The sequence below is a fragment of the Leishmania mexicana genome, chromosome 20 (assembly GCF_000234665.1).
Source record: "Leishmania mexicana MHOM/GT/2001/U1103 complete genome, chromosome 20".
Classification (NCBI taxonomy): domain Eukaryota; phylum Euglenozoa; class Kinetoplastea; order Trypanosomatida; family Trypanosomatidae; genus Leishmania; species Leishmania mexicana.
This window is the reverse complement of record NC_018324.1, coordinates 585,008-610,836: the sequence shown is the minus strand read 5'-3', so window position 1 is coordinate 610,836 and position 25,829 is coordinate 585,008. Positions and strand designations below refer to the sequence as shown.

The 25,829-nt window shown below is 58.9% G+C and overlaps 6 protein-coding genes across 6 annotated transcripts; all 6 read left to right on the top strand.

The window, feature by feature from the left end:
• Positions 1 to 2,789: 2,789 nt before the first annotated feature.
• Positions 2,790 to 3,584, top strand: LMXM_36_1600 (putative proteasome alpha 1 subunit; the record flags this gene model as incomplete). The annotated part of the gene is made up of 1 exon (XM_003874456.1): positions 2,790 to 3,584. The coding sequence occupies one exon, from the start codon at positions 2,790 to 2,792 to the stop codon at positions 3,582 to 3,584; it is 795 nt and encodes a 264-aa protein (XP_003874505.1).
• A 1,072-nt stretch (positions 3,585 to 4,656) lies between these two features.
• On the top strand, positions 4,657 to 5,028 carry LMXM_36_1595 (conserved hypothetical protein; the record flags this gene model as incomplete). The annotated part of the gene is made up of 1 exon (XM_003874455.1): positions 4,657 to 5,028. The coding sequence occupies one exon, from the start codon at positions 4,657 to 4,659 to the stop codon at positions 5,026 to 5,028; it is 372 nt and encodes a 123-aa protein (XP_003874504.1).
• A 1,377-nt stretch (positions 5,029 to 6,405) lies between these two features.
• Positions 6,406 to 10,035, top strand: LMXM_36_1590 (conserved hypothetical protein; the record flags this gene model as incomplete). Its single annotated transcript, XM_003874454.1, has 1 exon — positions 6,406 to 10,035. The coding sequence occupies one exon, from the start codon at positions 6,406 to 6,408 to the stop codon at positions 10,033 to 10,035; it is 3,630 nt and encodes a 1,209-aa protein (XP_003874503.1).
• A 2,493-nt stretch (positions 10,036 to 12,528) lies between these two features.
• Positions 12,529 to 18,015, top strand: LMXM_36_1580 (conserved hypothetical protein; the record flags this gene model as incomplete). The annotated part of the gene is made up of 1 exon (XM_003874453.1): positions 12,529 to 18,015. One exon carries the CDS (start codon positions 12,529 to 12,531, stop codon positions 18,013 to 18,015), a length of 5,487 nt encoding a protein of 1,828 aa, XP_003874502.1.
• A 1,667-nt stretch (positions 18,016 to 19,682) lies between these two features.
• On the top strand, positions 19,683 to 21,113 carry LMXM_36_1570 (conserved hypothetical protein; the record flags this gene model as incomplete). Its single annotated transcript, XM_003874452.1, has 1 exon — positions 19,683 to 21,113. The coding sequence occupies one exon, from the start codon at positions 19,683 to 19,685 to the stop codon at positions 21,111 to 21,113; it is 1,431 nt and encodes a 476-aa protein (XP_003874501.1).
• A 1,147-nt stretch (positions 21,114 to 22,260) lies between these two features.
• Positions 22,261 to 23,772, top strand: LMXM_36_1560 (conserved hypothetical protein; the record flags this gene model as incomplete). Its single annotated transcript, XM_003874451.1, has 1 exon — positions 22,261 to 23,772. One exon carries the CDS (start codon positions 22,261 to 22,263, stop codon positions 23,770 to 23,772), a length of 1,512 nt encoding a protein of 503 aa, XP_003874500.1.
• Positions 23,773 to 25,829: the final 2,057 nt, after the last annotated feature.

Sequence of the window (25,829 nt, the reverse complement as noted above, 5' to 3'; positions counted from 1 at the left end):
CGCGATGGTCGATAACTTCGTAAAGATTGACGGTAGTTCTGATTTCGTATCCCCTCTCCATTCGTTTCCCTTTGCTGCTGCTGATGTTGTGTGTATGATTTTTTTTTGGTTTCTGCTATTCAGCTGTTATTCCCCACTTTCAGCGGTGACGAAAAGACGGTAGTGCATCCCTCTTCTACCCCCTTCCTCCCCGCACCGCAACCCCTGCAAGTTTTGCTCCGCCTCCTCCTCTTGAAGCTCCCTACTTCACTGTCCTTTAAGCTCTTCTGTGTGTGGCGTTTTCTGAGAGCACACGACCGCTTCCATATGTGGGGGTGTTGTGCGCATGTGATGCGTCCTACGAAAGTGAGGAGCGAGATGGGAGGGAGTTTGGTGAGACTGAAGGAGCGGCGCAGGGTGAGGACGGAGGACGGCACGAGTGATGCGAGAACGCGTAAGAGTGAGTGAGTGAGCGAAGAACGAGGAGTCGGAGGAGGATAAGGAATCGAATGCTGCCGGCGAGGCAAGCCATCACCGCCGTCGTGCAAAAGGGTTTTCCTTGGCACGTGCGGTGTTGTAAGCTCGCCAGCTGTGCAGACGCGAGCGAAAGAAGAAGCGACGAAGAAGCGACGAAGAAGTGAGGTCGAGGAGAGAAGAATAGGAGTGAGAAACCGAAACGAAGGATCCACGGAGTCAAGGAAAAAAAAGAAAGAAGAAAAGAAAGACGGAGAGAAAGGGAATGGGAGGGGAGACGGAAAAGGATCTTGCAAAGTCCCACTGTCGTCTCAGAACGCCAGGAAAATGGACCACAACAGAACGACCGAAAAAAAAAGAAAAACAGGCAACAAAAAAACAAGATGAGAGCGTCGCTTTTGACGCACATGCGAGCGTTTGTTTTTTTTGTTTTGTTTTTGTTTTCCTCTTTTTTTTGTGTATGCATGTGTGTGTGTGTGTGGTTTTCTTCCCGGCGTGTGTTGTCTGTTTCGCCTGTGCGCTTGTGTCCTTATATATATATATATTATTATTATTATTATTATTATTATTATTATATATTTTATTTTGTTGTTCTCCTCTTTTCCGTTTCTTTTTTTCTCTCTTTTTTTCTTTCTTTTTTTTTTGTTTTCTTTGTGCGCCTGTTTGGTGTTGGAAACACGCCCCTCCGGGAAGTGGAGAGGAAGAAAACAAACAAACAAACAAAAAGACGTGCGGGACGGGAGACAATAAGGAACACGTGGGAAAAAAGCGCAAGAGAAGGGGGACGGCGAGATGGGCTGACCAAAGGTCTATGAGACACCTTGCCCTGCACGCAGATAGACACAGGCACACGTACACACACATACACAGATACAAACAGCCATACCTATAGGCAGATGGACAGACATACGCAATGGCATGTATTCTGAACCGCAAGGCTCGAAACAGAGTACTTTCGACATGCTCAGTAACTCAAGAGCAACTCCTGATTATCTTGCTATGCGTGTTGTTGGTAGGTTTGCTGGCTAGTGCGTATGTTTGCGTGTCTCTCTTCAAGAGAATTAGCTCCTTGCTCGTCCCACCTTGCAAGACCCTCGCCCGTATCAAGCAATGTGTTTGTGCCCCGTTCACTACGCGCACATGATTCGGTGTATGTCTTTGTGTACGCTAATGTGAGTCGCCTTTTTTTTGTTGTTTAAAACATGAAAGAAGGAAAAGAGAAGCATTCTTGAGAACACCGCCTCAAATACACACAAGGGCAACAAGGAAAAAAAACAAACATGAGAAAAAGACAAGGTAGGCGACGCACAACGAAAAGCGTTCCGGAGGAGGAATGATCACCAAGACAGAACCGACACACACACACACACACACGCACACACATCAATACACACATCAATACACACACAGAGAGCGAGAGAACGGAGATCCAACAAGACGAAACGAAGGAAGGCCCACTAAAGAAAGAAAAATCAGATAGGAGTGCGGCACGCCATTCGGCAACGCCTCCAAACAACGACGCGTCTTCTTTTTGGTGTTGTGTGCGTGCGTGCGTGTGTGCGTGTGTGTGTGTGCGTGTGTGTCACTTCCTTTTTTTTTCGTATTGTCTTTGTGCCTTTTTTTTGTTCTGTTGTGTTTCTTGTCCCATGCCGACATCGGAAAAAAAAAGAGAAGACGAACGCCCGAAAAAAAAGCGCCAAAGGAGGAGGAGGAGAGGCGCGTCAAATCCAGTACGGAAAATGCAGCCGGAAAGGTCGAAGGGGGAGGAGGGGGAGGCAACCGCTAACCTGCCTTCGTTCCTTTTCGGATACTCCTCAGCTGTCCCTCTCTCGATCCGTGATCTGCCGTGGCGAGGTGCAGACGGGTGTGGGTGCCTTTAGCATGCGTGCGTTGCCGCGCTCACGCTGCACCGGGAATGAGTTGAAAGGCACATGTGAGCGCTTAAAGTTGGATGATGTTACACCGGGTTGTGCCCATTGCCTCCCTTGCTCCTACACTGCATCGGCTTTCTCCTTTTCTCTCTCTCTGTCGTGCACCGCCATCATCCACTGCGACTGTGGCCTGTGTGTCTGCTTCTTTTCCTTTGAGAACACACACGAAAAGATCAACGGCGACGCTCACGAGTCCCTGCTCTCATTCAAGCTTTCACACAAGACACACACACACACACGCACGCACACAACCCCTACAGTGTTTCGGTGCTTCGTCTGCTCCTGTTTGTCTCGGACCAGCCTCGTCCGTCTTGTCGCCCCTGCGTGAACTTGCGTCCGTCCAATACAGCCAGCGCACCCCAAAACAGAAACAGACAGACTCTACACAGCTACGCGGAGTGCGTCATGTTCAAGAACGAGTATGATAGCGACATCACGACCTGGAGCCCGACGGGTCGGCTCTTTCAGATCGAGTATGCGAACGAGGCTGTCAACAACGGCTCCGCGACGGTCGGCGTGAAAGGGAGGGACTATGTTGTGCTTACCGCACTCAAGCGCAGCCCCGTCGCGGAGCTGTCCTCGTACCAAGAAAAGGTCTTCGAAATTGACGAGCATGTTGGCATGTCCATCTCGGGCCTAGTGGCGGACGGCCGCGTGCTTGCTCGCTTCCTGCGCACAGAATGCATGAACTATCGCTACATGTATAGCGATGGTATGCCAATGAATCAAATGGCGGACATGGTCGGGGAGAAGCACCAGCGCCACATCCAATTCGGCGGGAAGCGTCCTTTCGGCGTTGGCTTGCTGCTTGCTGGCTACGACCGTCAGGGGCCGCACCTGTACCAGACGGTGCCGTCCGGTGACGTCTACGACTACAAGGCCACGGCGATGGGCGTGCGGTCGCAGGCCTCCCGCACGTATTTGGAGAAGCATTTCGTGCACTTCACCGACTGCACTCTCGATGAGCTCGTGGTGCACGCATTGAAGGCCCTCGCTTCCGCCACATCGGAGGGCGTGGAACTGAATGTAAAAAACACCACCATCGCCATCGTAGGCAAGGATACCCCCTTCACTATCTTTGAGGAGGAGAGCGCGCGCAGGTACCTGGATGAGTTCAAGATGCGTCCAGAAGACCGCGTGGCGGCGGCGGATGATGAGGAGGAGGTGCTGCACGAGCAGCCTCTGGACGTCGAGGAATAGACGCTGCCGCCGGGAAGCGGCGCTTGGGATTGCAGGTGCGTGCTGGTGGCTCTGTAGGCGCGGTGGACGAGGGTGGGGGTGGGTGGGAGGGCGTTGCCGTGCCACTCCTTTTCTTTCCTTCTATCCGAGTGCATTCGCACCTCACCCACAAGGACCGCACTGTCTTGTGGGCGGGTGGGGGGGGCGTGTGCCAGTCCTCTCCTGTTGTACCCCTTCTTTTACTTTATTTGTGCTGACTCCCTTCTTCCTGTCGTGTGCGTGCGTCGGTGTGCGTGTGTGTATGCCTGAGCAGAGCCTGCCGCGTGACAGCTTGTGATTGTACAAGGGATGGGGGAAGGGCAGCGATGCTCCTGTTCTGTTCACGTCTTGTTGACTTTTCCCTCTTTCTCCCTCCCTCTACATCTACGGTGGGTGTGCCTGTTTGTGTGGTGTTGGCGGCTGGAGCCGACATTTGATTGAAGCGGCCGAGTTGAAGCTGCATGTGGTCTTTGCGTGAGCCCCGCCTTGAGAGGGATAGAAGTGAATCGGGGCAGCATCTTTGCGGCGGGAGAGGGGGGAATGTGGGGGAGGTGGCGGGGAAGCAGGTGTGCAACTCGCGCACTTTCTTGGGTGTTCTACCCTTGCGCAGCACTGCCCGCGGGAAAAAGGCGACCACCACCGAATTAGTATGCTTTCCGATAGGCGGGTGGTGGTGGTGGTGGGGAGGAGGACTGCTGGAATGGATGCAGGGTTCATGGTTCAGGCGTTGTGTGTGGAATATGCCGGTTTTCGCTGTTGGTTTAGCGGTCAGCTCATCGATGTTCTTTAACGCTCTCCCTCTACTCTCTCGTCCTTGCGTGCTGTTTTGCTCCGCTCTCCCCTACTTCACACGGGAGCATACAGATCTCTCTCTTGGCTCCTTCGCCACAGCGCTGTAGCGGTACAGGAAGCGAGGCTCCTCACAGAATACAACCGTTCTGCTCCCGCTCCCCTCATCCCCTATTCACACACACCGAGAGGCGCAGTGTCCCTCTTCACGGGAAGCGAAGGCGAACATTGAAGATCACAAGAAAATAATAATACAGCAACTCAGATGCCGCGCAAGGCTGTTGCTGCGGCAAAGAAGGAGCGGTCACCTAGCGAGAAGAGTGTGTCTAGCGTGGACAGCATCTCGAGCCTTCCAGCCATCAAGGAAGCCCGTATAGAGGATGGGACTGTGGCGGCTGCGCAGGTACCTCCACGCTCACTTTCTCCACCGGGATCCTCTGCCGCCATGCCAGCCGCTGCCGAGGAGGTTGTTCCTCTTGCCGCACTCGTAGCTGTTAATGTGGACCGCAACGAGGAGGCCAGTTTTGGGCTGCTGAAGGAGCCGGGCCCGCCCTCCGCAGATGTCCGGCGTGTCACGAAGGAGGGCGAGGGTGCGCCTGCCATTCCGACAGATCTGTTGCAGCTACTAAGTGGGTAAGAGAAAAAAGAAAGCCTGTGGCCTGTAAGGCGACGAGGAGAGGTGGGCATGGTGGTAAAGGAATTTCTGCCGCATCGCCACCATCGCGTCATAACTGGCAGCAAGACAAAGCAGTGGACCCGCACACTTCGGTGCTGATGGGCTGTTCGTTCTGCTGCAGGCGTACTCTCGTGTGGGAAATTCGCCGTGCACTTGTCGCTGTTTTCGGGCGATGGCAGAGGGGCCCCTGCCTGCCGAAACAAGAGTACGCTCGATGGCGTGCAGACGTGTGTGTGTGTGTACCCGCTGTTGGGCAGGGCACTGGCACTTTATTTTTTGGCGTACGTGATCTACCATGGGGGCTGCACAATGCACCTATTGGTTGACCGGCAAGGAGTCTTGAGGATATTGGACAAGCTAACACCGACGACAGAAGATTATGCGGTTGCATGGTCTCCGTTTGCACAAAGGAAGAGGCGCTGTCGCGTTGCCCAAAAAGCACCTCGTCTCCTCGTCTTTTCTCTCGGCCCCGATGTCTACTACGTGACTTGCGCGCTGCATGACGGAGCAACATAATCCCGCTCTACTAGCACTGTCGTGCAGCAGGGAAAGGAGCTCTCGATGCCTTTTTTGTCCTCTTTTGGCTCGCCGCTGTGCCCCATTTCTCGCATGGTGTTCGGTCATGGCGGTGTTCGTGCTCTCCATTGCTTCACTCGCCAACCCGCCCGTCCTCCCCCCTCTCGCTCTCGTTCTTTCCGTTCTCCTGGCCGTTTCCTCCTCTTGCCGAACGCTCCCACAGGCTCGCAACCGTCCTCAGCATCCTCATCGGAACCTGTCTCTGACGTCAGCTTGTGTGTGCGTGCCGTGCTGCAGATTTTACACACACACACACACATAGACACACACGCAAAGGCGGGGGCGGTACACACGAAAACAGCACCTTTGAAGTGGAGTCACGTTGTGTGTGTAGGGTGCCGCTGCTTGCGCGCTGAACTTTTTCTTTGCCCTACCATCCTCTGCGTTGGCAGCCATCACTCGGAACTCGCAGTCGCCGAGAATCGCAGACGCACCCCATAAACCTATACAGATTTCAAGCAACAGACCCCCTCCTTCTTCACCCGATAGACAGAGAGTGCGCACTACATCATCGTAGGTATATATATATATTGTTCCCACTCGCATAGAAGGTGTCACCGTCCGCCGCGCGCACACCAGCCCATACATAGCTTGCTATCTCTCCGCTACCGTCCCCTCCGAGCCTCCTCAAGTGACGTATATTCGGTCCTCGGCATACGAAGGAGCTCTTCACACGGCAGCTAGAACTAGTACGTTGCAGACGTTCTCGTTCTCCCTGCTCGTGTCAGCCTGCGATTCTCACCCACGAGTCAGTTATTGGCAATGTCGGCGAAGAAGTCCACTCGCGCGCGCGGCAAACCCTCCCCACGTACGTCGCAGCACAGCGACGAGGCGGATGCGGTATCAGAGGCGTACGACGTGGCCTCCCTGCCCATGGACGACGCAGCGGCCACCCCACATCAGCGCAGCGGTCCACTGCCGAAGAAGGCGTCCAAGAAGGAGTCTCCGCAAGACAGCAATGCAACCGCTGCTGTTGACGGAGCAATCATTGCAACGCCGCAGCCGACCCTCGGCGAGGCGGAGACTGCTTCCCTTGCGGAGTCGACGCTGCAGTTTCTTGTGGACGGCACCAGTGTTGTATCGGGTGTCACTGAGGCGATTCTCTCTGTGTACCGCGGCGGGGACAAGGAGCGGGCCCTGTGCGCCGTTCTTAACGTGCTGGCAAAGGCGTCCGGCGTCGCTGAAGTGGAGCTGGATGCGAGCGCGCTTGTCGACGGTGTGGAGATACGACCGCTCCTTGAGGAGCTGTACGCGCAGGTGCCGGAGGACTCGGAGGCGTACCTGCTCGTGAATAAGGATGCCAAGTACAAGCGCTTTCGCCGCACCTTTCCGGAGTGGTGTGCGTCGCTGATGCAGGACGGCTTCGCGTCGGACGTGCTGCTGGACGGGACATTTTTGCCTATTCTCTCACAGTGGATCATTGCCATGAGCGAGAGCAAGTCGCGCTCCTTTCGCCACACCGCTACCGTGGTACTGCTCGCTTTTGTGCAAGCGCTCTCCAGCGTGGCCGCTAACCTTCAGAGTCAGCTTTCGCTTCTCCGTACGAAGAAGACCATCATCGCAGTCCAGAGGAAGCGCAACAAGGTCGTCGAGTGGCGCGATCACGTCTTCTCGCAGGCCATCCATCAGCGGCTGCGCGACATTGCACCGGATATCCGCCTTGCCGGCTTCCAGGCACTCCGTCGGTGGATTCTGGAGTTTCCGGAGGAGTACATGACGAACAAATACCTGCGCTACCTCGGCATGCCGCTTCACGACAAACGGCCAGAGCTTCGGGCTGAGGCGCTGGACACCATTTTGCAGGCCCTCGCCCACGTTCCGGATGCCTACAGTCGGCTGCATCTGTTCCTCCAGTACTTTACGAGCCGACTGGTGGAGTTGAGCAACGACGTCGACGTACGCTGCACGGAGCTGGCCATTCGCGTGGTGGCCATGATGGTACGCAGCGATAGCGACGTGCCAGAGGGAAGCGAGCTGCTGAGCAACGAGAGAGTGGATCAGGTTCTTCTGACGCTTTTCGACGAGCGGCCGTCCATCCGCGCTGCTGCGGGCATCCTGCTGAAGGTTTTTATTCACTGCCGCACCGCGGCGGAGGATAGCGAAGCGGCGCAGGTGAGTGTTGCCACGGAGCTGCTATGCTCCTTCGCCGCCACGCTGCGCTCTCAGTACCGGGAGGCTATGCCGGAGAAGTACCTGATTGACGCTCTCTGGACGCCAGAGCGACCGCCGCTGTTGCTGACCGACTTTCAGCCCATCCTCGCCGCCGCGCAGTCCGACAAACCTCTCGACGCTGTCGTGGGCTTGCAGTTGATGGCGGCGCTGTTGCTGAAGGTGCAGGGCCGACTGACGCTGGGGCCGCTGCCGAAGGATGACCGCCGCGGCGGCACGGTCACGGCAGGCAAGAAAATCCCGCCGGCGACAAAGGCGGAGGCGGAGGCGTTGTTGCATCGTCTCAGCGAGGATGCAGCGCACGCTCTCTCCACCATTCTGGAAGTGCACTGCGGTAGCGAGGATGTTCTGCAAGCCGCCGCAGAGATGTGCGCCGCGCTGGACGTCTCCACCTTTACTTCGCAGCGTCACCAGGCCGCTCTGTCAGCCCTTCTGATCGAGTTGCGAAAGGCAACGCTGAACACGTCGTGCACCGCGCTGGAGATGCGCGAAAGCCTCGCCAAGGCGTGGCATCAGCTGGCCTTTACGGAGCACCCGCTGCGCAACGAAGCACACGCGCACCTGCAAGAGCTACTCAAGAGCGTCATGGCGCAGTTTTCGCAAGCGGTCAGGGCGTCGTCGAGATCCAGCCGGGGAAGCTCGCCGGCCGATGCTGCGGACTTGTTGCACGCGTGGGCCCGCATGAACCTCGCATCAGCCCTTGTTCCGATGGGGGCACACTGGCCGCAGATCCAAACGGCGCTGATGGGGATTCTAGCGGCTCAGCCAGCGACCAACGCGTCGCTGGTGATGTTGGTGGTTGGCACCGCCGTGCAGTGTCTTCTCTGGCAGGTGCACAGCTCCGCCGACGAGGCGAACCCGGCGCTGTCGTTGTCGCAGCTAAAGGCGCACGTGCGGGATTTTGTGGCTGGTGTGCTGCAGTATCAGGCGGAGGCGGAGGAGGAGACGCAGGCGACCGGCTCTCCCGGTGCCGCGGGGGATGGCGCTGCTGTGCTGGCTCGTGCGGAGGTATTCGTCTACCTCTGCGATCTCCTGGCACTGCCGTATTACGATCTAGCGCAGGTGCAGCAGGAGATGCTTGTGCGGCTGCTTCGCGGGCTGTACGAGCGAGTCTCGGCAGAGCTGCGTAGCGCCCAAGACTACCTGAAAATGCACGTACTGGAGCACAGGGCGCAGCAGCAACAGCGCCCGTCCCAAGCCGCTAACTGGGTGACTGCGGGGTTGACTGAATTGGTCGCGGCGCGGCGCGTCTGCTCGCGTATGGAGGCGCTTCAGCTGCGGCTGGTGACGGGCGTCGCCCGCCTCTTCCTCTTTAAGCGGCTTGACGCCATTCTGGCTGCGCCGTTTTTGTCGCTGTGGACGTACACGTCATCGAAGGCGGTCTCCGATGCCTTCAAGAGCCTCTTCCACAGTCTGCGTGATCGCGCCGGCGACGACGGCTTTACCCTTGAACGCGACATCCTCCTCGCGGCGTATCATCACTGTGTCGAGGTTGGCGCGACACCGTTTTCTGTGGAGGCGCTGTACCAGATAGGCTTGAAGCTATCCTCGGTGCACTTTGTCGGCACCGACCGACTGTACTCGTGCTGTCCGGCTATGGTGCGCTTTGGCGCTGACTTCGCAGCGTCGACAGACCCGCTTCTTCTGCAAGCCGTCTCGTCGTACGCGGGGAAGCTGCGCCCGGCTGATGCGCTCCACGTGCTGCGGGATCACCTGAGCCGGAGCAGTCTGTTCACAGAGGCCACCAACTCTTACGTGCTTGCGTTCGTCACTGCTTTGCGAAAAGCTGCAAAACTGGACGACTCGACAGCATCCTCGTTGATGGCTGGCGGGAAGCGTCAACGGGCACTCGCTGGCACGACGCAGGTGGCGGAGGAGGAGGGCATGCTTAACGCGATCACACAAGGCTTGTCTGAGCGCTCGAGCGCCGCCACTGGTGCAGCTTCCTCGTCTGCACTTCCTGATGGCCCAGGCCAGCGTATCTCGGTCGCGTCACGAGTGGTCACCGCTGACGGCTGGCACGTTCGTGCTACTGGTGCGAGTCAAGGTAACGCAGAAGATGCCGTCGAGGTCGAGGTTAGTCAGGGCCAGCGTACGTCCGCCGCCGCACGTTCCCGTCGCTCTGTTGTGAACGTTCCCACCACACAGGAGACAGCCCTGTCATCCCTGGCGGACGGGTTAGACAGCGACGAAGTGTTTGTTGCAACGGAAGAGTACGAGTAGGTGCCCCCCCTTCCCTTCGGATCTGGCTTGTCCCGACCCTCTGATGCGCTTACGGTGAGCGACGCATCTCACTTCCTCCGTCTCGGTTGAGGACAAGACACATAGGGTGGTCGAGAAGCAGCGGCAGTTTGTTTTTCTGGTGCTGGTGGTGGATGGGGAGGGGCAGGCTTGGGCCTGTACCTGCGGTAGGCAAAGAAAAAGGCGAAGTATGCGTGGGGTAGTGAAAGACAAGCAGAACCATTGTGGACCATCATAGAAGAACAGTGTTGTTCTCTCGCCCTAGCCGATCCGGGAATCCACAGGCTGGACCGGCGTTGGGCGACATAGAAGTGTGGCGTCTATGCGAGCGGTGCGCCTGCGTTGGATGCCGAGTTTTTGTTTTTGTTTCTGTGTGTCTTTGTGCTGCCCTTTTCTGTGTGCGTGTGTGCCTCACACGCGCCAACCCTCCGATTCCTATTTCTGAGTTCATGTCCTTTTTCTTGTCCCGCCCTCAGAGGAGGCGGGACGGAGGCCTCGCGCACGCTCGCCGCTCACGCGCACCAGGAGACGGTATAACGACCTGAGAGAAGGGGGGAGCTTGTGGAGGGGCAGGAGAGCGGGAAGAGGGGTGGGGGCAGGCGACCGACAGCCGCCGAGCGGCGCGTGAGGATGCCCTCCTACCGGCCCTCTCAAGCTGTCCCTCTACGTGCTTCATTGTCCATTCCTTTCTCTTCAACCGGGCACACAACGTGTTCATACCTTGACCTCTTCGCGCTGCCTTTTCTTTGCTTCGATTCACCTTTTTTTTCCTCTTGATGCTGCTGTACGCATTGCCCCTCTCTGTCAGCCGAGTGGAGGGAGCGGGAGGCGGGAGGCGGGGCGGGGGGAGGTGCAACGCCAGAACACACTCCGTGAGCGAGAGGACCAAAGAGAGGTAAGCGGTAAAAGCATCCACGAGGAGCAACTTAGGAACGTGCAGTCGTTCCTTCACAGCATTCGCGAAGAATGTGTGTGTGCGTGGTAGTGCGTGTGCGTTCGGCCTCCCTAGGCTTGCCTGCGACATGAATCATCTCAGGCGCTGGGAGGCTGCCTTGGCGACCTACGTGGGGTTGCTTCTGCGATCACCGCGACCGATTGTCAAATCTTCTGGTTGCATAAAGGCTGCGCATTTTTTTTTCGCGTTGTGTGTGTGAGGGGGTGGGAGACAGAGGCCTACCTTCACTTAGCGAAGCTCCCGCTTGACCCCGTGTCTGATGTGCGCACCGACTAAACTCATCCTCCCTTTCCATGCTTTCCACGTCCGCTTCTCAACCTTCCTCCTCTCATCGCTTCGCTCTTACGTCTTGCGCTTTCTAACGTAGCTTTTCTGACAACCGTACACCTGTGCCCCACTCCATCAAACGACCATACGCACACACACCGCATAGCTGCGGGGCACACTTTCGAGAGTCGCTGAACAGGGTTTTCATTACGAAGGCGGGGGCAGACGGAAAAAAAACGAAAACAAAAAAGGGACCTCCCGATCGCTCTTTTTTTTGTCGTGTCGCATTGAGTGCTTACGAAGATTAACTCTTCTCACTCGCTCTCCCGACGTGTGCACATACCCTCCCTATCTCCCCCCTACACACATTCGCACACCATTCCTCACTTAATTCGTGATCCTGCCATCGACTCTCGCGTCGTCAGAGCATTGCCTTTGACGAGCACATCGCCCGTCTCTGCGAACCTTCTTGTGCCAACAAGTTTGGATCTCTTTACGCAGCGCCTTTTTTATTACTGTATCTTCGTGGCTATCTGCGCCTTCGTTTTCTTGTTGTTTCCTAGACCTCGACTGTAACCGTGCTCTGTTGTGTGTGTGTGTTTTCGATTCGGCGCATGTATGCGTGGCGACCCACCATCTGACGAGCGTCTCTCTTCTTCGTTCTCTTCCGCCTTTTCCGTACCCATATTTTTTTCCTGTAAGGGGGGGCTTTGTTACTCTTGTGGTTTGTTGTCTTCTGTCTTTACCGCACCCCACCCCTTCCTCCTTTTCTTTGGTCCGCTTTCTCTATCTGTGCCTGTGTCTGTTCATTGTCACGTGCGTGTCTGTGTGTGTGTAGATATACGGGTATATGTTTATAGTTTTTCCTCTTGTGCGTGTCTTCTCGCAAAGACTATCGTTGTTGGCGTGCTTTCTCTCTCCTTGTGTGTCCGTGTCTGTGTCCCTTCCCTTCTTCATTCTTTCTTCTCTGCCCCGCCCTCCGTTTTGTCGTGACGCGGTCGCACGCAGCGCTTTGACACTGCAGCTACGTTTTTTTTTCTCGTTTGTTTGCTCTCTCTCTCTCTCTCTCGGCCTTCTCGCTCGAAGGAAGTGTCTTTTCTTTCTTTTTTTTGTGCGGCGTGCATTCTACTCTAGTCTGTGGGCTGCGTCACGTGCCATCGCCTCCCTGGCAGCGCTTCCATTCTCTCGCGCGCTCGCTTGACTTCCGTTGTCTTGTGCACTCCCTCGTATAGACTGGGGGACTGCACTCAGATATGGCTGGACATGTTTCGCAAACACCGTTCCCGGCGACTCGTCTGGCACCGCCTCCATCGCCGCTTGGGGCGTCTGCTGCTCATTGCAGCATTTCGCTGCGGCGACAAGCGCTGCGGCCCGTGTCAGCAGAGGAGGATGTTCGTCTTTTCGACGATGTGGCGCTGGCGTGCTTGAGCGCTTCTCAGCGCCACACCATGTCTCCAACGAAGCATGATGCGCGCAAGGCGGGGCTGGATATCTCAGGCGCGGTCTTTACGGATGCAAGTCTGCAGATGAGCCCAGGGACGGCCACCAACAGCAGCGTACGCGTCTCGTCCGTGCGCACGGGCTCGGCGGGGCTCGGTGAGTCGCTCCACGTGCCTCCGTTGTCTGCGTTTGAACACCCGGACGCGTGGCTGCGCGAATACGCGTTTCTTCGGGCAAAGCTTAAGCGCCCAGCGGACTCGGTGTCGGTGTACCATGACTACGCCGCCCCCCTCAACTCACGAGCGACAATGCGCCGTGCCTGCGTGGTGCACCCACTCCCGGACTTGGAGAAGGTTCAGGAGGCGCTCCGTCGCCGTTTCCAGGCGCACGTGCCGTCGACCTCGTACGACGTGTGCGAGCAGCAATGTGCTGCTGACAGCTGTGCTCCCACGGAGTGGGATGACGAGACGGTGTCCATGACGGCGACCCGGGAGACGGCTGACGCGGTGCGTGGCGCGCATCGGGAGCAGCGCAACGACATATTTTTGCCACCGCCAACCTTGTGGTGCGTCGGTGGGTCGAGCTATGAGAACGAGATTGTCGTCCGCAACACCGTGACGGGCCAACGCCTACTCCGGATTCTCGATCCCAAAATGAGGGTTGCCGTCACGGCCCTGCAACACGCGCCGTTTCGCGGATTCATGAAGGCGCACCAGCTGCACGTCCTCCCTGTGAGAGAGCCCCACGATGTGTTGCGACTAAAGGCGTCACAGCTCGCATTCACAGACTACGTGTGGTGCGGCTTGCAGGATGGCAGTGTTCGACTTGTGCCTGCAGATCACCACCACATCCGCGCGTGCGGGCCATCGTCGCCGTTTTCGAAAGCCCCCTCCGCCGCCCTCGTCTACGAACTGCCGCGCTACCAGGGCGGCGCTATTGTCTCTATTGTTTGCAGCCCCTGCCATGACACCGCGCGCGCGTTCGGCGACTCTCCAAAGTGGGGGCTGCCGAACCGGGTGAGCAACGCGATCCAGTGCATGACGGCGGTCCTCAGCGCCGGTGCCGATAGTGCCACAGCTGCAGAGCAAGCTGGCGGCGAGCCTGCGGATCCGGCCTCGCGCCAGCACCTCTCGCTGGTCTGCATTGCTGCGACGGATGCCAGCGTCGTTATCTGGGACGCTCGGCAGGTCTACGAGGCAGTGGCAACAGCTCAGCTGCAGCGGCAGGAGCAAAAAGAGGGAACCCAAAGCAACGGCGCATCGATGTTCCGTCACGGCGCTGCCGGGTCGCTGGCTGTCGGCGGTACCGCTGCTTCCGGCACATCCTTTTGCTGCGATGCATCTGCGGCGCTGTCCGGCGCGACGGGAGTGTCCAGCGACGTCATAACGTTCGACTGCTCCTCTCCTGTACCTGGGCTGCAGAATATGCAGGTTCGGTCGAGCTGCACTCTAGTCCAGGTGAAGCCGCTGGCGAAGCTGAGCGGCGGCTTTGCTGGGCTCACGAGTCTCCGGTGGGTATCCTCGCTCATCGTGGCAGGCGGCTGCGACGCACCTGTGAGTCGTGATGCGAAGATGGTGAGGCGAGACCCATGCACGACGCCGTGCAGGGGGGAAGAAATTCCGCGCATCGAGCTCACCCAGACGAAGACGCGCTTTGACAAGCGCGAGGAGCAGCGCGGCGAGCTGGAGCTGACGGAGGAGGAGATGGAGGGAGTGGAGCGGGAGCTGGAGCACATGATGCCGCCGCTGGCTGCCGAGCCGGCGCAGTCGCTGCGCGTGAATCTACTGGTGGCGTCGGACTGCATGGGAACCTTGCACCTGTGGAACCTTGACGAGGAGCTGCATCGGTGCAGCGAGGTGACGGAGAGCGCGCTAGGCTCGCCGGCTAGCTTCAGTGCTTTCTACTACTCCAGCTTGCGCTCCATGTCATCTCGCAGCGACGGGTGCTTGGCCGTGAACCACAGAAGCGGTGCGTCGCGACCCACGTCAGGGACATCCAACGCGAGCCCTCGGCGCACCTCGGCGTCCAAGGGCAATGGCGGGACTCGCAGGTCGGACCGCGTCCCCAAGAGCCGCCGTGCATGCAGAGGTCTTGGTCTCGCCGAGGCGCGCGAGAATCGTGCCCGCCTTTCCGAACTGCCCTCTAACCGGCCACCCTCGGGGCTTAAGTCTGACGGCGAGGCCTCTACAGTACGCAAGAACCTGCAGCGACCCTCGATCGGCCGTAGCAGCACCGAGGAGCACGATCTGTCGCAGGCAGCACAGGGTCGGTCGCCACAGGTCACTGCGGAGCGGGAAGGCGGGTGGCTGAGCGACGGCCATAGCACTGTGCCTGCCCTACCCGCCTCACGCAAGTCTCTTGCAGCTCCCTCGGCAACGGTTCACCAACACCCACCGCTGCATAACGCACTGCCGCCTCACCATCCATCATCGACGAAGAACACTGTCCCTGTGTCCGGCCCTGCCAAGGCGAAGAAGGTGAAGAAGAGCCGAAACTCTGTCCACGAGACGTCTGTTTCCATGCGCCGCTCTCCTTTGCAGAGTACCTCGCCATCGCGCGGCTCTGCTCATCGACCGAGTACCTCTCCAGGCCGCCTTTCGGAGTCACGTCACCCCGCGCAACTTCAAACCGGCATGCATTCCCGCGCCAGTGTGCAACGCGGCACCTCCGTCACGGCGAGGAATGGGTGCGGCACTGTGAGCGCCGGGCAGGACTTGCTGATGCCTACGCAGGCAGCCAAGTGCCAGATTCGATTCGGGCAGGGGGCGGCAGCGGCCATCGCCGACGTGGCGGTTGACCTCCCGCCACACATCCGCACGACACTGCGCCGCATTCCCAAGCCGTCCAGTCGACTTGCATCGTGGCAGCATCGTCCCACAGAAGAGGAGGTGGACACGCGGATTCTGGAGAATGAGTTTGAGGAGCTGACCGAGGAAAAGGCGCTGTTTTTTGCTTTCCAGCGGCTCGAGATGTACGTTGCTGTCGACGGCGCCATGTGGACGGTGCGCTGTGTCCCGCAGTGGCTGCTGCCAGACGAGGACGAGCAAGAGCTGTTTCGGCAGCGGAACGGCGACGACGCGAGGGAAGAGGGCGGGGATCTGGCTATGGAGGAGTCGACAGGGGCGGTGATACGGAAGTGGATGGCTGAGGTGGCGATGCTGGACCGTGTGAGTATGGGCGCCTTCGACCTGCAACTTCGCAAGCGCCTTCTCGACGTGCACGCGCAGCCCATCACACAGCTCTTCTTGGACCCGTGGCAAGGTCGGTTGTGGGTGGCGCGAGAGGACGGATTCGCGTCGATTTTCTCCACGCGCGACAAGAGCGTCGTCTCTCGTATGCCTCACCCGTCCGCGGACGCTCTTCTTGCCCCACCTTCGGTGCAGGAGTGGGTGAAGCTTCAGGAGCAGGCGTTGACGCGCAGCCACCTCAACGATGCGCGGGTGACAAACGGCTTTGGGCTCGAGTGCCACAAGGAGTGCCGTGATCTCCCACCGGCCCACCTCACACAAGTCCTCCCAATCGCGGTGCGGTCGCAGCGCGCACTGCTGCTGTGCTGTAGCGCCGCCGCCGGCTGGCATGAGGGGGCATCGGATTGTCTCGCAGCGGCGACTGTCACCGAGTCGCCACGGCGACAATGCCAGCGCACACTTTCGCTTGCAGATCCAGTGGTGGCCCGCGATTCTCTCAAGCCATTGGCGCTAAAACTGCAGCCCTCGTTCTCGTGCGGCAGCGACAGCACGACGAGCAACAGCGGAGTGTCCAGCGCACCACGGTCATGTGGTGTGGTGACCCTCGTTTGCGTGGATGGCCGGTCGGACATGAAGAATCTCGCGAAGTCGCGAGAAGTCCAGCAGTGGCGGTGGCTGCGGCAACTGCAGCTGTGCCGCGCCGAGTCAGCTGCCATGTGCCAAACGCAGCGGCATCGCTACTATGCTCTGTGCGAGGACATTGGCATGAACGCGGTACACGTCATTCAGGAGCTGGGGCACTACACCTTCCAGTCCCACCGTCGCACATACTTTCACTTGTGGAAGGATCACCTAGGACTGTTTCATCACACGCACCTCATGCGGCGGCAGCGCACAGCGAGGCTGGAGCGCGAGCGTGTGTTGGCGCGTCGCTTGGAGGGCGCTCTCATGGCGCAGTTGCGTGGCGCGTACTACGCGCGGTGGCAGCGTCTTCTTGCTGCTGGGAGGTGCCGTCGTCAGGAGGAGGCGCTGGCTCGGTTTGCGCGGGCCGCGGTGGCAGTGCCGCATGGCCGTCGCTTGAGCCGCGGCACCTGCTGCCGTGGCCCACTTCCCACCGCGGCGATGATGGGACACTTCCATCGCATGTCAGCTTTACGGACGTACTGGAGGACGTGGCAGGCGTGGGCTGACGCCCAACGACTGCAGCAGCATCGCCACAAGGGTCTGAGTGCTCTGCAGCAGTACCCACCGCCTATCTCACGCACCCGCTCTCTCACGTCATCAGCGACTTCTATGGCGACACCGCCTCGGCGTGTTGTATCGGGACATCGTGCCGGCGCCGACGGCTTTGCAGCGGAAGGTACGATGACGCCATACCACCCGATTCACAGCGGTGGTGTCTACTTGCGCGCCGCGTCGCTGTCGTCGCCACTGGAGAGCGCCTACAGGAAAACTGCATCGGGGAGAGGTGCTGTGGCTCCTCAGTCGGCTCGCACGCAGGGCCTGACCGAAGCCGTTCCGACCGCGCCCCCGCCGGCGCTGGAGCTTCTTCTCGCCGACCTACTACGTGCCCGCGTTTTCGTGTTCCACTTCAGCGATGCACGCAGCTCGGCAACCAGTGTGCTGGACGAGTCGTGGAGTGTTATTCTGGAAAATGCCGAGTCTGGCGCTGAGACCGACGACGATGACGATCGCCGGTTCAGCGTGTTTCGCTTTGCGCTTCTACCGCTGCTGCAGGGGCTCATTTCCACGGCGGAAGAGGTGTTGCCGAACCTGTTCAACGATTCTGTAGCGGAGGAGGTGCTGTCCATGCTGGTCGGCATCGTACTGGCAATGGACTACGTGACAGCGAATGCCGAGGGTACGTGGTGGACGCTGCGTGAAGCGACTGTGTTGACAGGGTACTCGGCTTTCATTGAAGGCACCGAACCGATGCGCAGCAACTTCGACGCGTCCCTTCTGGTGCTGCGTGCATACGCGTTGCGTGCCTTCGCGTCAGACTCGGAGGCCGCTGAGGTGCTACGCGGGCTGGCAAAAGGCAAGAGGGTGTTGGCGCAGTTTCTCGACTTCGCCATGGAACGGGCGGTGGCGCGACGGATGGAGCACCTCTAGGCTGCACGGCCTCGCACGACTGAAGAGGCGTAGGAGAGAAAAAGAAGCGTCTGTGGTTATCTATGTGGCGCTGCGCGTCTTCGCCCCCCCCCCCCAAACACACACACATACACACACGCCCTTTCCTTTTCTCACTTATCACTCCGTGCGTCTGCTACTTGTAGCGCGCCGTGGTGAACCTCTTCCATCTCGCAGTCGTGCGCAAGGGGGCACGAGCAAATGTGCAAATGCACGCTCTTTCATCTTGCTGCATGGTGGGACGACATTGCCTGGCAGCAGGAGTCGAGCGTGTATGCTAACCGCTGCCTCCACGAGGTGCCATGTTTTGATAAGCGCTTCTTTTACCTTGTTTCTTTTCTGCCTTTTCTAGAGTGCCCCGTTTCTCTGAAGACGGGTGCACGTATGCTCTAGAGCGTGGAGGTGTGGATGTGTGTAAGGGGAGGGGGAGGAGTGAGAGTGGCAGTATCCGTGTTGACACGAATGCCTAAAGGATCGACGACGTCTCCTTGGAGCGTCTTCTCCGCTTCCGCCACTCTTTGCGTTCATGGATTATCTCTCCCCCTCCCTGTCTGCTTGCTGTTGTGAATTGCGTTGGTACCGACGTTTTAGATCGCCGCTTGCGAACGTTATCCAAAGAAGGAGGTGCGTCGGGGGCATCGTTAAGATCAAGGGGAACCTTTGGTGTACGGGCGTGATACTGTGGTAAAGGTTTACCGACATGTAAGCATGTGCTACTTCTCTCATGTGTGCCAAGTGGGTGTTGGTATGAGGGCTAGGAAAACTGAGGTATGCACCCCTTCGACTTTTGTTCTTTTGTGCATGTGGACGGTCGCACGCCGAAAAGCTGCAGCCGCAGACCTGCATGCACATTACGACCTCCTCTGGTCGGTTCTGAGCGGCGTTTCCGGCGCCAGCGTGAGTGCTGAGAAATGAAGCGTCATCTTCGTTTGCCATGTCACGTCTTCTGCGCTCCCCACTCCTCTCGTCGACGATTCCTCTCCTCCATTTCCATTTTCTTTTGTTGTTCTGCTGCCTCTCGCATCGGCGCGCTGCCGTTCATCGCAACTGACGCAGCCGCTCCCTCTCCCTCTCCCTCTCTCCGCCACAGCTGCGGTGCAGAAGGTGTGTCACGCGGGGCGATTCCACGAGGAAGCACGCACGCCATTAAAAGGAATCAAAGAAAGACACGTAGATGTATGATTATACATTTTGTTTTGATTTTTTTATTAGATACAGCACCACACGACCGTAACCACTGCGCCATCTTTTACAGGCACACAAAACATTACCAGACGCGACGAAGTGTGCGCCCGCCACCCAGCAAGGCACGTGGGGCCGTGTATCTAACTACCGATTGCATCCTGCGACTCTGCGTGCGCACCTTCATGGACACGCTTGGGAAGCCATACAGTAGCACGTACCCGCTGTTCCGATTCTCCCGTTTTGCTTTGTGAGGAGGAGCTCTTTGTGCGCTGTCTTTTCTCAGTGCCTCTCCCTGCCCGTCTAGTTGGATACACCGTCTGCCGCTCGTGCCCCTAACCACCCCACCCACCCTTGCTGTGTAGTTGGTGTCGGCTCGTATAAGTTTCGCTGTCTCCACAGCGCCCAGTCACTGCCGGATATATGTATATATATATTCCTCCCGTCTTCCCACACTTTGCCAGGAGATGAGTGCTACGCATTCAACGGCGGGGAGCGGTGTAAGCAGCCTCCAGCGCTCCGGCCTCAGCATCACCGTCGGGGACACAAAGTCTATTGTGCTAGCGTTGCAGGCGCTCCAGAGCAAGATTCGCTCTCTCGAGCAAGACCGCGACTTTCATCAAGATCAGTATGAGGTGGCTCTGCAGGCCCACGAGCGTTACAAGCTGGACATGGAGCGCCAGATGGAGCAGGAGCGTGCGGCCCACCGTAAGAGGGAGGCGGATCTGCTAGAGCTACTGCGCAAGGCGCGGGAGGAGCGGGCGCAGCTAGAGGACGCCCTCAGCGGCAAGAAGGAAGACCTCGGCGGCTTCCGGCGTGAGCTGGAGCAAATGATCGCCTCTGAAAAAGAGCTGGCGAGCCAGCGCGAGTCAAAGATAAGCATGGATGTGGCGAGGCTGCGTGCTGAAATCAAGGAGGAGCAGACGCACCGAGCTGCTCTGTTGGTCACTGTGGAAAAGCTGAAGGAGGAGCGGGAGGCAGCCTTGAAAACGAACGAGCAGCTTCGGATAGCGATGGACGGTCTACTGTCTCGCTACGAGCAGCTGCAACGGCGCCGTCCGGCGCCTCAAGCAGCACCGCGCCGGTATCCGACCAGTGGTGTCAGCTGTGAGACACACTCGCGGGCAGCGCCGGCCACCGGTGTGCACCCACGGCGGAGCGTTAGCAGCCGCACCCGCTCTCCCGGATATGCACCGCCGCGCGAGTTGCAGAGGCCTGGATTGCCTGCACGTCAGCGCAAGGTGTCTCCCTCACTGCGTCACAACTACGAAGACCCAACATGTAACTCGATTCTCCGTGATGTGCGCATCGTTCCGGAGGAGGCCCCGCCGTGCGCCTACCCGTCAGCGAACTCATCCATGCATCACTCGCAGCAGGAAGCGGCGGAGACGACCGGGAAGGCGACCACGGCTTGCAGCGGGCAAGGGCTGCGGACACAGGCGACAACGGCGCCGTCTCGATCTGGAAGGCCATCGCCTGCTCGCCGGCCCCCGGAGACTGGCGTGGCTGGCCCCTCAGCGCACCGCACGACGGCGATAGATGAGGTGGAGGCGCAACTCCGACAGGAGCTGGAGGATCTGCAGCACCGTTACGATGATACGATCGAGCGCGGCTCGTCCGAAGAGGTGCCGCGTGAGGTGCTCGCAGCCGCACTGCACCGTATTTCTGCCCTTTTAGAGCAAAAGAAAGAGCAGCTAAAGTTGCTCAAGGAGGCGAGGATGGAGCTGGAGGAGGCTGTGCCGCTCAGTGCGTCTAGAAGCACAAACACTAATTGGAGTATGAACGGTGGCGGTGGCGGCTCACCGTCGACGTTGGCGATGCAGGACAAGCACGCACATCGCGCTCTTCTCGTGAATGAGCTTCGCTCTCTCTTAGCCGAGGCCGCGAGAGGCAGCTGAGTGCAAGGCTGCTGGTGACAAGACCACCGTTGGGTTGCAGTGGCTCAGCTGCCTCTGCCGGCGGTACACGCACCCGTACCACAGTGCAAGCGGCTAGGCGGAATCGATTGCCCTGCCCTCACGTTCCTGAGCGCATACGAGGCATCGCCTTGTTTTTCCCGACACGACCATCTCTCTTGTTCATCGTCAAGTTCGTCGCCATGTCGACGCTTCTGCGTACACTTTGCGTGTGGGCTAACTGAGTCGTCCCAAGAATCGATGAAGCACCACTCCTTTGTTGTTGCTTCTCTGTGCCTCGAGCACCATTCGTACCCACATACACAGACAGCGAGGGAGAAAGAGAGAGGGCGAGTGCAGTGCGTGTGTGGCGGATGCTCCTCACTCCCCTTCTTTTTTCTTTTGCTTGCTTTGATTCGTCTCGTCCTTCTGCCACAATGGGCCTCCTCTTCACCCCCAACTCTCCTCCCACGAGATGGCGAGACATACACGCGGCGAACTTCGCACAATACGAAACGCCTGCACAACGGTCTGGAGTGCACGGCAACTGGTTTTCTCCCCCTGCCTCGTTTTTTTTCTCTTCCTCTACCGCCCCTTCGCTTCTGGACGATTGGGACGCGATATGGGCTTCCTCGGGCTGCTGTTGCTTAGATGTCGGCAAATCATCAGCGGACCGCGTGCCGAAAACGGCCTACTGCAAGCGAAACACACTGGGGGGGGACGTTGACAAAGTGAAGTAGCCGTGCGCTTCATTGACCCTGTACGCGTTCCCTTTTGTGGGATTTCTCTTTTGTCCCCTCTCTCCCTGGCATATCCTCCGTTGCCATGGCCGGCAGCGCTGCCTGTGTGCATTATCACCGTCAACCGCCCTCTCTCCTACTCGGCCACAAGCACCCTCCGATGACCACACCTGTTTGCATCACCTCCGCCTTGGCCCCGCTCTCCTCTTCGCATTCTACCCTCTGCCCTGTGCGCGTAGTCCTCCGCTCCTCCGCGCGCGCAGAAAACGGACATTCGCGAACCAGAAACGCAAGGCAACAGAACAACATGTAATCATCATCTGGCGAAGAGTCCCAATTCATTTCTTTCTTCTGAGGAGGCACCCGTGTGTGCACCTGTATTTTCCCTCTGATAACGGACAAGGTCGAAGATGCCGGCGGCGGTAAACGTTTGCGCAAGCATTGCGCTGCCCTGGCGAGGTGATGGTGTGGCCGTTCCAACACCCTCGTCGCAGCCAGGAGAGATGCACGACCTGACTGTCGAGGAACTGAAAGGCTCTCTCTCCGACCTTGGTTACAATCCCTATGGGGAACTGGTGTACACAAGGAGCCACCTCGCCTCGAAGCATCTCCGTGCGCTGCCGGGGCTTCAGCGGTACGTTCACCTGCAAAGACTTTGCGTGGATGACAACGGACTGACGGAGCTCGATGCGGTGCGCTACATGCCACAGCTCGTGCATCTTCACGCACGCCACAACCGCCTCACCTCGGACGTGTTCGTATCCCTCGCCGCAGCGGCCGCCGGATGCCTGGAGCAGCTACACCTGGACGACAACGGCATCACATCACTTGACGGGTTGGAAAAGCTTCCCTTCCTGCTCGACTTCACGTGCTGCAGTAACCGGGTACAGCATCTCCCTGCGCGTTGCCTCACTGCTGCGGAGCGACTCAGGCGCTTTTCCTTGAGCAACAATGCGCTCGAAACGGTCGATATCAACGCCTTCGCGGTGACGCGACCGCTGCGCGTGTTGGACCTGAGTAACAACTTGCTGTCGAACACCGATTTTCTCTACTCTGTCGCTCTGCAGATCGAAAAGGTGAACATCGCCAACAATCGCGTGCGCCACTTGAGTGCCGCCTTGAAGCAGTTGCCCTGCTTAACAGTGCTCGACGTTGGAGGGAACGAGTTGTCGGGGCTGAAAGAGCTGAGGGTCCTGCGATGTCTCAAGGGCTTGCGCACCCTGATGTTTGCGGGCAACAAGGCTCTGGAGCACCTGTCACATCATGCAGCGGGAGAGGGCGGGCGGCTGGGTGACCCGCTGGCGACGACAGCGCAGGGAACCGAGTACGACGCAGAGGTGGTCATGAGTGATGGAGAGGACAACGGCGGGCCGCTCTGCTCGGGCGGCGCCGGTGGCGGACTCAACGCCGCAATTAGCACCACCGCAGCAACCACTGGCGCTGCGTCTGCGGAAAGGGTCGCGGCAGAAGGCGACGGCGCTCCCGACACGAGCAGCACCCTGCTCCCCAGCGCCTCCGCCATCAGCAAGGTGACCACAAACGCGAACGATGCAGCAGGTGACTCCCGAGCCTGCACCAAAACGATTACGGGGTGGAAGTTCTCGGACTCATTGGCGGCGCGGGCAGCGGTACCGACCACCGCCGCGTACGCGGACCTTTGTGCTTCCGAGACGTATACCTTCATTCATGCGGTGGGCAGTGCGAGGTGTGACGGCGGGCTTGATGTGCACGTGAACCTCCAGAAGGAGGTTCTGGCGCTCCCGCAGCAGGAGCAGGTGTATCTGTGGACACTGTCAGTGCTGCCCCAACTGACGGAGATGAACGGCCGCCTTACACGCCCGGAGGAGGTGGCTAAGGCGGCCTTTCTTTTCCGCGCGAACGCCGCGAAGCAGGATCCTAAAGAGGGAGAGTCCACGGAATGACGGCAGATCATCTTCCCCAGGGGAGGCACCCGAACGTCCCTTGCGGGTTTGCAAGATTTGGTGAGGTCGAAGCGTTTTCGCATCGTTTGTTGCCGGGAAGGGTGAATGCGCTTGTACTTGGCTCACGGTGTGTTGTCTTGCTGGCTCGAGAACGGTGCCAACGACAGCAGACGTCATCGGCGTCTCGACCTGCACCTGCTCGCCGGGACTCCTTTGCACCTTGCCATGCTGGTCGTTCATGTCCGTCCAGCCGCGTGCCTGCGCACGACGCACACACACTTGTACAAATGCGCATGTATACTAGACGATTTCCTTGTTGCATTCCCTGTGCTCACGCCGCAGGCTCACGAGGCAGAGGGAACGAAGGAGGCCGTGCCCGTGGGGTCTCTCGGTCTCTTCTTCTTCCCCGTCTCGTGTTCTGCAGAACACTCTCTCAGACTCCCCCATACACATCTTTCTGCATGTGATCGTGTCTTCGCATGTCTTCTGCAAAAATAGGAAGCGCCTGCGTCTCTCCATCTTCCAATGGAGAAGACCGACACATCGCACCACGCGTTCACCAACGAACTGCACGAGTTGGCATATCCGTGGTTCTGCCTCTGTCTCTCTCTCTATTTCTCCGCCCTTTGTTTTCCTCCTTCCTGTCCCTGGCCTCTTCCTTCCATAATGGCGGCCACCTCACTGCGGTATCAGGGCCACGTGCCCCCACTCTGCGCCAAGGCCAGAAATCTGAAGCCTGCCCTCTTCGGGTACGGCTGTGGACACTTCATGTCGGCGGACAGAGCTGTGCAGGCGCAGTGTCGTAGACACTAGCAGTGATCATCATGACGTTTAAAGCCGCTCCCTCCGAATTTGACCGATGATTCCGCAAACAGTGACACATCCACTCCTGTCAGAGGTGTGCATGCTCACGAGAGGAAGTGGAGTGAGGATGCCGCCAGAGACTCATGGCGACACCCCTTATCTGTCGCGGCACAGGCGGGCGAGCCAGCCAGGCACGCCGCCGACGCACGGCATGGACGGAAATGCCAGATGAAGATGGCGAGTCCCCTCTCCCCACCCCCAACACAAGAAGCCCGTCGTGAAACACAGGCCCTCCGGGGGTGCGGACATGCGAGGACTGTGCGACCGCGCTGTCACGGACGGCTGGAGCACGGCGTGCTGGGGGGTCGGCAGGGCCAGGGCGGTGGGCGCCAGGCAACGGCGCGAAGAGCCGCACACGGGACAGCGCCAAAGCGCACACGTGGCGTCATGGGCGGCGCCTTCTCCACCCCGGCGGGGTGGGCTCCATGAGGCACCGACGCCGGATGCACGACGTGAGCAGCCCGAGGTGCCGCGGGTTGGGGCGGCTGAGCGGGCGACGCACGGCATACAGGCCGGATGTGCAAGGTCTCTCACAGGTCCCTGGCCTGCGGCTTCTGGTCTTCCTCCCTGAGCGTGTCCTGCCGTGCACCTGGACTGCCCACTGCCTCCGGCCTCGCGCATGGTACCCCGGGCGCCGCCCGCGTCCGATGAAGGGGGCGAGGAGGGACATGCAGAGCCCGTAGGTCGCACGGCCCGGTTCGGCGGCGAGGGCGGCTCTGCCCTGGACGACGAGGGTGCAGCTGTGGTGCATCAGCGGTAGGGTGGGCTGAGGCTGTGCATGCGTATATTTGGTGACTTTGTCGTGGTTTGAGCGGAGGCCTTGAGGCAAAAGAAAGAGTCGTTGTTATGAGGACACGCGCATTAGGCTCGAACCCGTAGGCGTGCTGAGGCTGCCCCCTCTTCTCCTTCCCGCATTTGTCTGTCACACACACCCAGGATCAGGAGGTGCAGAGGTAGAACGGCAATGTCTCCCTCGAGTTGCCGCCTCTCTCATTGTCTCTCTGTGCATCTCGCGGGTGCACACACGGAAACAGGGGCCTACATACCGACATGCCGACATACATGGATGCACATGAGAAACCCATACTCCTTCGTTTTCCTTTCCTGTAGACGTACGGTTGTCTTGTCGCTTAAAAAAAGCTGCGGAGGGTCAACGTACTCCGCTTGGTCGATCTGTTTCCCACGACGTCATT